The sequence below is a fragment of the Bombus pascuorum genome, chromosome 4, assembly GCF_905332965.1.
Source record: "Bombus pascuorum chromosome 4, iyBomPasc1.1, whole genome shotgun sequence".
NCBI classification, from domain to species: Eukaryota; Metazoa; Arthropoda; class Insecta; order Hymenoptera; family Apidae; genus Bombus; species Bombus pascuorum.
In genome coordinates this window covers 12,497,014-12,505,956 of record NC_083491.1, presented here as the reverse complement: position 1 = coordinate 12,505,956, position 8,943 = coordinate 12,497,014, and the positions used below count along the sequence as shown (strand labels likewise).

The following is an 8,943-nucleotide window of genomic DNA, read 5'->3' as shown; positions in this document are numbered from 1 at the left end:
TTTTTCATAAAGCAACACATTCTCTTTTTATTCTAGACTTAATTATCTAACATATTACAAAATCATAATTTATTTTACATTTGCAATTACTATTTTGGTTTATCTTTTGAAGTAGATGTACTTAGATCTGCATTTTTATTACTACTGTGACATTCCTCATCCTTGTAAGGTACACTATCTACCAATTTATCAGGTGTAAGGCGTAATTCTAGAACATTATGAAACTAAGTTGGGAAGAAATGATATAAATTATTTATATTTTGAGAATATTACCGAAAGTTCCAGGCTTTGTTTCAACTGCTTGAATTACTGTTGTTCGTAGTTCGTGTTCTACTTCTTCCGCAAATTTGTTTAGCTAAAACAATATTCATTTAACATTTATATTAAATATCTTTTTTCTTTTATTTTGCATGGTTAAGCATTAGAAAATATAAGAGGTGCAAGCCAAAATAAGACGAAAACAAAGAGTAAAATAATTGCGTTTGAGATTACATTTATTAATCATTAACATTAGGAAAAATAGCGAAATATGCCTGAAACGCGGCAACCTTCTCTATAGAAACGAATATTGGACAACCTAAACGACGGGGCATGCAGTAATAATCCTTGAAAAGACTATAACTTTTCATACCGTAAGCGATCCTGTATTTTATAAGAAAAATTGTACATTAAACATTTAACCTTCCTGCTCACACAAATCCATAACAAAATATCAAAGCATATCCTACGAAATTCCTAAGTGGAGAGAATAAAGAGAATTAATGTCTCCTTTAGTCCTCAAACTTGTTCGCATACTTAACGAATTTATATGGTACTGTATCCCGAAAATAAACATTTCCATCGTTTTTTCTAAATCCCTTTATGATTCCGTGACTTGTATCGGCTTATACCGTCATATATAATACTTCTAAATGAAAATTGTACCTCTTCAATAGCAGCTGGGTTTGTGACATTTTTGTACTTTTTGTACTCTTCGTTTAACTTATTCCTTGTAACTAAGTAACATTTATCCAAATATTACGCATTCAAAGAATATTTAATAACTATGTTAAAATATTTGTACCTTGTAATGCATGGTCATCACCTTGAAAAGTAGCCATCCGCGTGCGATGAAGCTTTTTAAATGTGCGTAATACCTAAAGGAGACAAATAATCTACTAAATATAGATAAACAATTCTTTATTTTTCGTTATACACTTATTAAGAATTTATTGTACAGATACGAAATTTTGCTGTTATAAAACGTATCTCATATCTAGTAACCTTTAGAGATTCAAAATTAGATTAAAGCAACTAACGCGTGAGACACGATTTTCCAAGCTCTTAGTAAATAAATACTACATATAATACAATACAACGAGAAAAATTGGAAACCACTAAACTATATAATGCTTAGCTTCAATCTCTTTCAGTCAAACGAAAGTTTAACAAATATCTTTACAAAATTTCCATTAACACATTGACGACGAGGCGTTTGGAGAAGCACTTGACGATTTGGATATGCGACGATTTCGCGTTCTTCCTGTTCAACAGCGTTACACTGGAGGAAACTGCTGTAACTGTTAACTAATTAACATTTCACGAAGAAATTTTGAGGAAAGATGTAAATTACTATTTTTGAATAAAAACTCATATTTTTTAATTTTAGTAATTGTCTGGAGAGATTTTTATTCCAGGTTTCAGCGATATCTTCAAATTGTGCATCAGCCATAAAGAAATATCTTATTCTATTATAAGCAGTATTATCTACAATATATCATTACAGTCTATTGCTCTAACGTACATAATCTCAAATTCAATAATCACGGAATATAAGAATATAACAGAAAGTTAAATCTATAAACAATTTTTTTAATTTTTGGGATATCTAATATGGCATTTCGGAAGAGGGACTATGGACTATTTATAACGCCTTATAAATTTATATTAAGACAGTTTATGTTAATGTATAAAAATATTAACACTAAACCTACTAGCGCCGGTCAAATTGGCCGTTTTCAAACTTCTACAAATTTAACCATATTTAAACATTATCATATCGCTTCATAATTTTTGACTTTTCCTAAAACATGCATACAATATATTTTTCGATATTTGCTTTTAGTTTGCTTTTTTCTTTTCTAAGAAAAAATTGTATTCTACCTTGTCTACTGATGGCAGTCAATTTGACCATCCGACAAAATATTTTAGTTACTCTTAAAATAAATCTAATCAGTACAAAAAGAAGGCTATCTCAAGGTCAGATGACAAACAAAATCAGTAATAACAAATAATAACAGCTGTTACGCCTGTAATCTTGTCATAAATCATAATCTATCCCTCGATCAAGATGGCCACCAGCTATCAAGACATATCAACTCAGGCCCGTAATAATCCCAAGGAACTTACAAACATTTTATATGTCGAGAAGTTTCTTAGGGTTATTGCTCATTGCGATAAAACACAGAAAAAGTGGATTTTTCCCAACTTTACCCTTGAGTAACCATTGGTGGAGAACGGCCAATACTCATCAATATTTTCGTATAAATATCGCCGTCGCAGACCATATTCTTACTATCGTCCTTTTGACCAGAATACATCTCAATTTGTTAATCAATCAATCGACATATAAACTTAAAGATAACAAGTTTAAAATGTTTCGAGATGCTTTCTGTTTGACTTTTAAAGATAACAAAAGTCAAATAGAAAGCATCTCGAAACATTTTGTGTAAAATTGTTATAAAAAGAAAAGTAAAACATATCAAATTTGACAATAATTTTGTATTTCGTACAAGGTGTTATTTTGTGATAAACATTTATCCTAAAAATGTCAAGACTTCACAAAAAAAAATTATAAAAAGAGATAACGGACATAGAAGAAGACTGTTCAGTGTGCGATGAATAAAAAACTTCAGCAACTGAAAAAGGCATGGAAACACATGAAAAGTTATTTACAACCGAATCAGAATTGAATATTATTTATAAATAAGCGTTCACCTCCAGGACAAAAAGGAAAGAAATTATCGTTGACAGCAAAGAGTGAGACTGATGTAGAGAACCAACGTATCGAAACTGGGCCCGATGGGACAGTTTGGAAAGAAATAGATGCAAATCCCAAACCTGGCAAGACATCAGTTTATAATATTTTTAGGGATATGCTAAAAGGCATATAATGTAAGGGCAGGTAAAGACGACATTTTATCTTATCATTGATCACCGTATAAGGGATCATATAATAAAATGTACGGGAGAAGAAGCATTTAGAGTATTGGGGACTAAGAGGGAGCTAGATGCATTTATTGCTCTACTATATACCCGCGGTGCATATCAAGCAAAGAATTTTGATGTCTCATATTTGTGGAATAAAATTTAGAGACCAACATTTTTTCAAAAACAATGAGCAGGAATGACTTTACTAAAATTATGAGGTTTACACGATTTGATAAGAAGAGCGAAAGAATCCAACGTTTACGGATCAATAAATTTGCAATGGTGTCTACAGTATGGGTCCGATTTATAGAGAATTCACAAAATTGTTATAAACCTGGTGCATATATTACTTTCGTATAAAGAATCGCGAGAAAAAACCATGCAATAAAATTATCAACAAAATTTGTTTAAGATGCGGGAAATATATTTGCGGCAGATTTGATAATAAGATAATTTGTAAAAAAATACAACGAAGTTGAATAAGATATATCTCTATATAAATAAAAGTGTAATTTTATTTAAATCTATAATTGAAATTAAACAAAAGTAAATTTGGACGAAATTTTATGAAAGATCATCATTTTATATACATTCAGTTATAAATTAACCATTATCTAAGTTGAATCATAAAAACTATTACTTCTTTAATCACCGGTCATTTTGACCGCACACGGTAGGAATAAGTATACATGAAGTGTCGGTAGATTTAGTGTTAATGATACAAGCTTTAAAATTATTTCTTTCAAAAAGTAACAATAAAAGAAGAAAAGAAAATGTTATCTAAATACTAATTGGGAATATATGCAAAGAAATTGGAAATGAAAAAGTTCCCTAATGGAAATACGTCTGCCTTAGTTAAAAAGCCTAAGAAAGATACCGACTAATTAAGAATTCACATCAGTCGGTAAAATGTAATTATAGAAATCAAAATAATACATCTTTATCATAAATAATTTAGAATACTGTATATTACCTCATAGTAATTATTTAATTATTTGAAATTATTTTTATAGTCGTCGTTGCAATAGTGTTTTCCCATCAATGCTTTCAACTCTGCCGACTACTTCTTATCTTTTTCCTTTCTTTACTCGTTCTTTTTTACATGCGTCCTTATCGACAAAATACAAGGAGCTTAAAAAACTCGTCTCTATTTCGCCAAGTAGAGTTCCCGAGTTCCGAACAGTTCAGTAATTTTCACTATATATGTTCTACTCGACTTATCTTCTTTTGTCGCTTGCCGCCAGAACTTTGTTTCTAACGTTCTCAATATTCCTAATACAAATAATTAGTTGGCATCAAAAAGAATGAAATATGAAAAAATGAAAATTAACATGTACTGGCATATACTGTAATGAATGAATGTTATAATAAACGACTAAACTCTTCTTGCCAATAACATCAGGATCCTACAACAAATGCAGAGAAGTGGTAAAAAATTAACATTAGCGGATAATGCAAATCTATTAAAGCAGAAGTTCAAGTTTTATCTCTTCCATAGCCCAGCAGCTTTCCTTTCGAGCCCATATCGCCTTCGTATTAATAAAACGACACTAATGTAACGACGAAACATTTTTATCTTTGATTTTTCGTTAATGGAAATTTTATTAACATATTAATAATGTTTTTCTAATTAAATTAAAACCAAACACTGTAAGTATTACTATAAAATTTGATTTAACTTAGAGATCTTTCTTCCTTGTTCACTATATTTATTGTTTTACAAAAAGCTTGGAAAATCTTTTAATGAATTACTTTAACTCAATGTAATGGACAGTCCGAATATAATTTGACATAAATTTTATTAATGATGAGCATGAGCATAATTGTCCTGATGAATGTATCCAATTAACCCCATATTTGTGAGCTATAATAGCTATAATATAATAATTTTGCCAGATTACAATAGCTCAAATATGGTAAATTTTGTAATATCTTATCAAAGAATTGCTGTTTTATATACTAATAAATAAATACATAAGTATATTAAACTAGCGTTTATTTAAACGAAACTATCCTTTTTGTTATCTACATAAAAATTTTTCTCTATTTATTTATTTATATATATAATCAAACAAGAATGAAAAATTGACCACTAACGTAGTACTATTAACTTTTCAAATCACTTGATATATTACTTAAACTATTTACAAAATTACCTACATGAAACTCAAATGTTCCAAATATAAATAAATAAAGAAATCATTGAATGATTGAGTCATAACCTCCAAAATAATGTTAAAAGAGTGTTGAATGACAAACATTACCTTCAATCGCAGATTATCTCCCATGCCTTTAATGTAAAAAGAAACTGTTGATAAGTGTAACGTAAATTTTTATTTTTATGTCAAAAATAATTCAGCAAGGCCAAATCTTCGAATTAAAAAATTTGATTGAAAGTGAGGTTAAATATTCCTCTATTTGAGGCAGCACTAGTAGATTTACATCATTATCATATTGACATTAAATATATATGTGTGTATAAGTAATATCTTTTATTAATATTAAATTGCACCCAGGTTAAATTTATACTCTAAAATATTAAATTACTATTTTTTAAAAATTGTTATTTTTGTAAAATGTTTTTCTCATGTATACTGCCTTCTTGAATGTGAACCTATAATTTATCTTAACCTATTTTAAAAATAGATTAAAATATAAATATTTATATGAAATAAATAAATATATATACATATATCTCACGTATTTCTTATAGAACTTTTTAACTATATTTATTGTTAAAATGTGAATGGAATAAAAATGTTATATGCACAATATAAATCAGATGTTAGTATGTGTATTTGATACACTAGATTTTAAGAAATGCGATAGAAAGCAAACAAACGTACATACATAAAAGAAAAAAAATTAAGTTTAATATAATTAATAAGATTATATTTACTAACAAATAAAGTATAATATTCCGTTTGGAAATAAAAATATTTATGATGAACAAAGAATGTCCAAGTTGTAGACAAATAATAAATACATCACGTACAAGACTTGTGAAAGATAATTGCGGACACATTAAATGTCGTATGTGTTTAATATATGAAGAACAAGGTTGCAAAACTTGTATAAATGAGCATTGTATACAAAATATCGGAAATTATGGTAGGAAATTTATAACATTTCATATTTAATATTAACAATTATAGTAAGTTAATTAATTAGTTTATATTTTGCTTTAGATTGCTCTCCTTCAGAGAAAAAAATATTAAATAATGCTTCTACTTCTGATAAAGATAATATATGTAATGACGTATTACCCTTGGAATTAGTTATTAATAAAAATTCCAAACTCAAAGCAAATAATATTGAATTAATTTCTGTCGATTATATAAATAACTATGAATTATATCCAAAAGAGGTACATAAATCTTCTACGACAGAGATTAAAAACAATGTTGTGTCAAACAAACTATATATTTCAAACATAGAATCGAATAATATACTCCTAAATGTGTATCCGCATTTAAGTAATAATGTTGTAGTAAAATCACCTAGCAATAAAACATCAGAAATTTTCAATGGGGTAAGTCCTCTATAATCTATATATCATATTTAATAGTGGTCATATTTTATATACATACTAAAAAATTCTACAGGAAGTTAAAACAGAATATTCAAAAAAAGAGAAGTTAAAAAGTAAATCAATAAAATGTCATGATCGTAATCATATTACTGTGATACCAGGGACACCAGAAAAGTATAAATGCAATATATGTAGTAAAATTTTTCGAAACAAGAAAGGAAAATGTTATCATGATGCTTGTATAACTGGTGTTAAACCTTATCAATGTTCTTTTTGTGATAGAAGTTTCATTAAAAGGTCTCATTTTGAATATCATGAAAGAATTCACAGAGGATACAAACCATATAAATGTAATCTTTGTGACAAAGCATTTCCTCAGCAAAATAAGCTTAATAGGCACATGTATTCACATGGTATTCAGTTTTTATAATATAACACAAGCATCTTGTTTACATTATTTAGATTTACTAAAATGTCAATAATTTAATTTTAGGGGAAAAACAATTTACATGTCCTAAATGTGATAAAAGGTATTCTAAACAAGATGATTTAAAAAATCACTTAGATGCACATAATGGAACATCCACATATTCTTGTAAAGCATGTGAAAAAACTTTCAGGATGTTAACCAATTTAAAACGTCATCTAAAAACACATTCTAGTAAGTAATTATACAAAGAAAAAAACATTGAGCAACTATTAAGTTATCTTAAATTTATCAGCTTTGCTTTATTAATAGATGAAAGACCATATGTATGTGATCAATGCAATAAAAGCTTCAAAGATAAATCATTGTTAATTCGTCATAAAAAGATACATGGAAAAGATAGACCATTCTCATGTGCACACTGTAGTAGAGTATTTTTATCTAAAAGTGAATTAAGACGTCATTTGACAGTTCATTCAGGTATGTCATACTAAACAAAATTTGATATATCATATTACAATGATGTATGAAATTTATTTTAGATGAGAAGCCATTTTCTTGCAAATTCTGTGAAACTGTGTTTAGAAGGAAAGATAATCTACACAGACATATTAGACATCATCATCCAGAAAGTCCATCATTTAGTAATAATAAGATACAGAGTACAATTCTTGAAAACGAAATAAAATTAACAAAAGCCAAACAGTTGAATTCTAAACAGAAACAAACGACAAAAAAGACACAAAAAATTGCTTCCAATTTATTACCAAAAACTCCAACTAAAGTATCAGTGGTTTGCATAAGTTCATGTGACCAAATCAGTTCTAGATTAGATTCAATGGGTAACATCACACCTGTTATAAGAACTACCAATGAAGTGAGTAATGCAGTTTCTGTTATTAATGGACCAATTAATATTAAAAAACTAGATGATAAATCTGATACCAAAAAAAAGACATTTACGTATACAGAACCAATACCTCTTGCTGAAGCAGTGGTAATAAATAAACGTATCGAGGAAAAGTTATACCCACAAAATGTGTCAAGTCATAATTATTTTCTTAGAAATTGTTTGAATTGTACAGACAAACCATATCCTGCCTTTATAAATCAAATTTCTCGCACAAATTCTAACCAGTAGTATTTTATTCACAGAAAATACTACACTAAAATTTTATTCAAAAGTCAAATAGGTCTTATACACAATATAAAACAACAAATTTATAAGGGTAAAGATATCAAATAGAAAATTTAAGATAATAGCAAATAATTTAAGAAAGTGTATATAAGTAATATTAAAAGGAATAATTAAAAGTAAATAAATTTTGCAAATATTGAAACATTTTATAGCAATTTATATATGTACATTATTATATACAATATATAAATATTATACACGTGTAGTAATATAAAGGGTGTGGACGAAAGTTATGTATGAGCTGGCATGAGGTGATTTTAGATAATATATAATATTTCACTGCCTGAAAATCTTAAAAAGAAAACAAAAGAATAAAACTAAGAGATAATGGAATCCGTTAATTTTAGTTAACCACTGTAATCCTTAGAATGTAAGGAATATAGTAATAAAAATAATTATTATATAATATAATTACAGTTTAATTTCATACACAGTAAATTTTGAAAAAAGTCAGTTTCTCATTGTAACCGCCATTTGTACGTAGTTTGATCTAATGACGGTAGACATTTCCGGCGCTGCATGTATAAACACCATATTTATTTCATTATATTTTACAAGAAAAGACGTATTTTTAACCAAAAATGTATATAATTTATA

At 27.8% G+C, this 8,943-nt stretch overlaps 2 protein-coding genes across 4 annotated transcripts; one reads left to right on the top strand and one right to left on the bottom strand.

Moving 5' to 3' along the window:
• LOC132905904 (complex III assembly factor LYRM7) lies at positions 1-6,220 on the bottom strand. Of its 3 annotated transcripts, none has more exons than XM_060957647.1 (5): positions 6,089-6,220; positions 1,064-1,154; positions 925-995; positions 274-355; positions 1-208 (listed from the first exon to the last, which is right to left on the bottom strand). In XM_060957647.1, exons 2-5 carry the CDS (start codon positions 1,098-1,100, stop codon positions 90-92), a joined length of 309 nt encoding a protein of 102 aa, XP_060813630.1. In that variant the 5' UTR covers positions 1,101-1,154; positions 6,089-6,220; the 3' UTR covers positions 1-89. The 3 variants fall into 3 exon arrangements, with proteins under 3 accessions (XP_060813630.1, XP_060813629.1, XP_060813628.1); XM_060957646.1 differs by lacking the exon at positions 6,089-6,220 and adding an exon at positions 5,454-5,703; XM_060957645.1 differs by lacking the exon at positions 6,089-6,220 and adding an exon at positions 5,454-5,703 and having other exon boundaries at positions 1,064-1,136.
• On the top strand, positions 6,132-8,679 carry LOC132905890 (zinc finger protein 184-like). The gene is made up of 6 exons (XM_060957618.1): positions 6,132-6,300; positions 6,378-6,721; positions 6,795-7,134; positions 7,215-7,382; positions 7,461-7,628; positions 7,691-8,679. Exons 1-6 carry the CDS (start codon positions 6,132-6,134, stop codon positions 8,287-8,289), a joined length of 1,788 nt encoding a protein of 595 aa, XP_060813601.1. The 3' UTR covers positions 8,290-8,679.
• Positions 8,680-8,943: the final 264 nt, after the last annotated feature.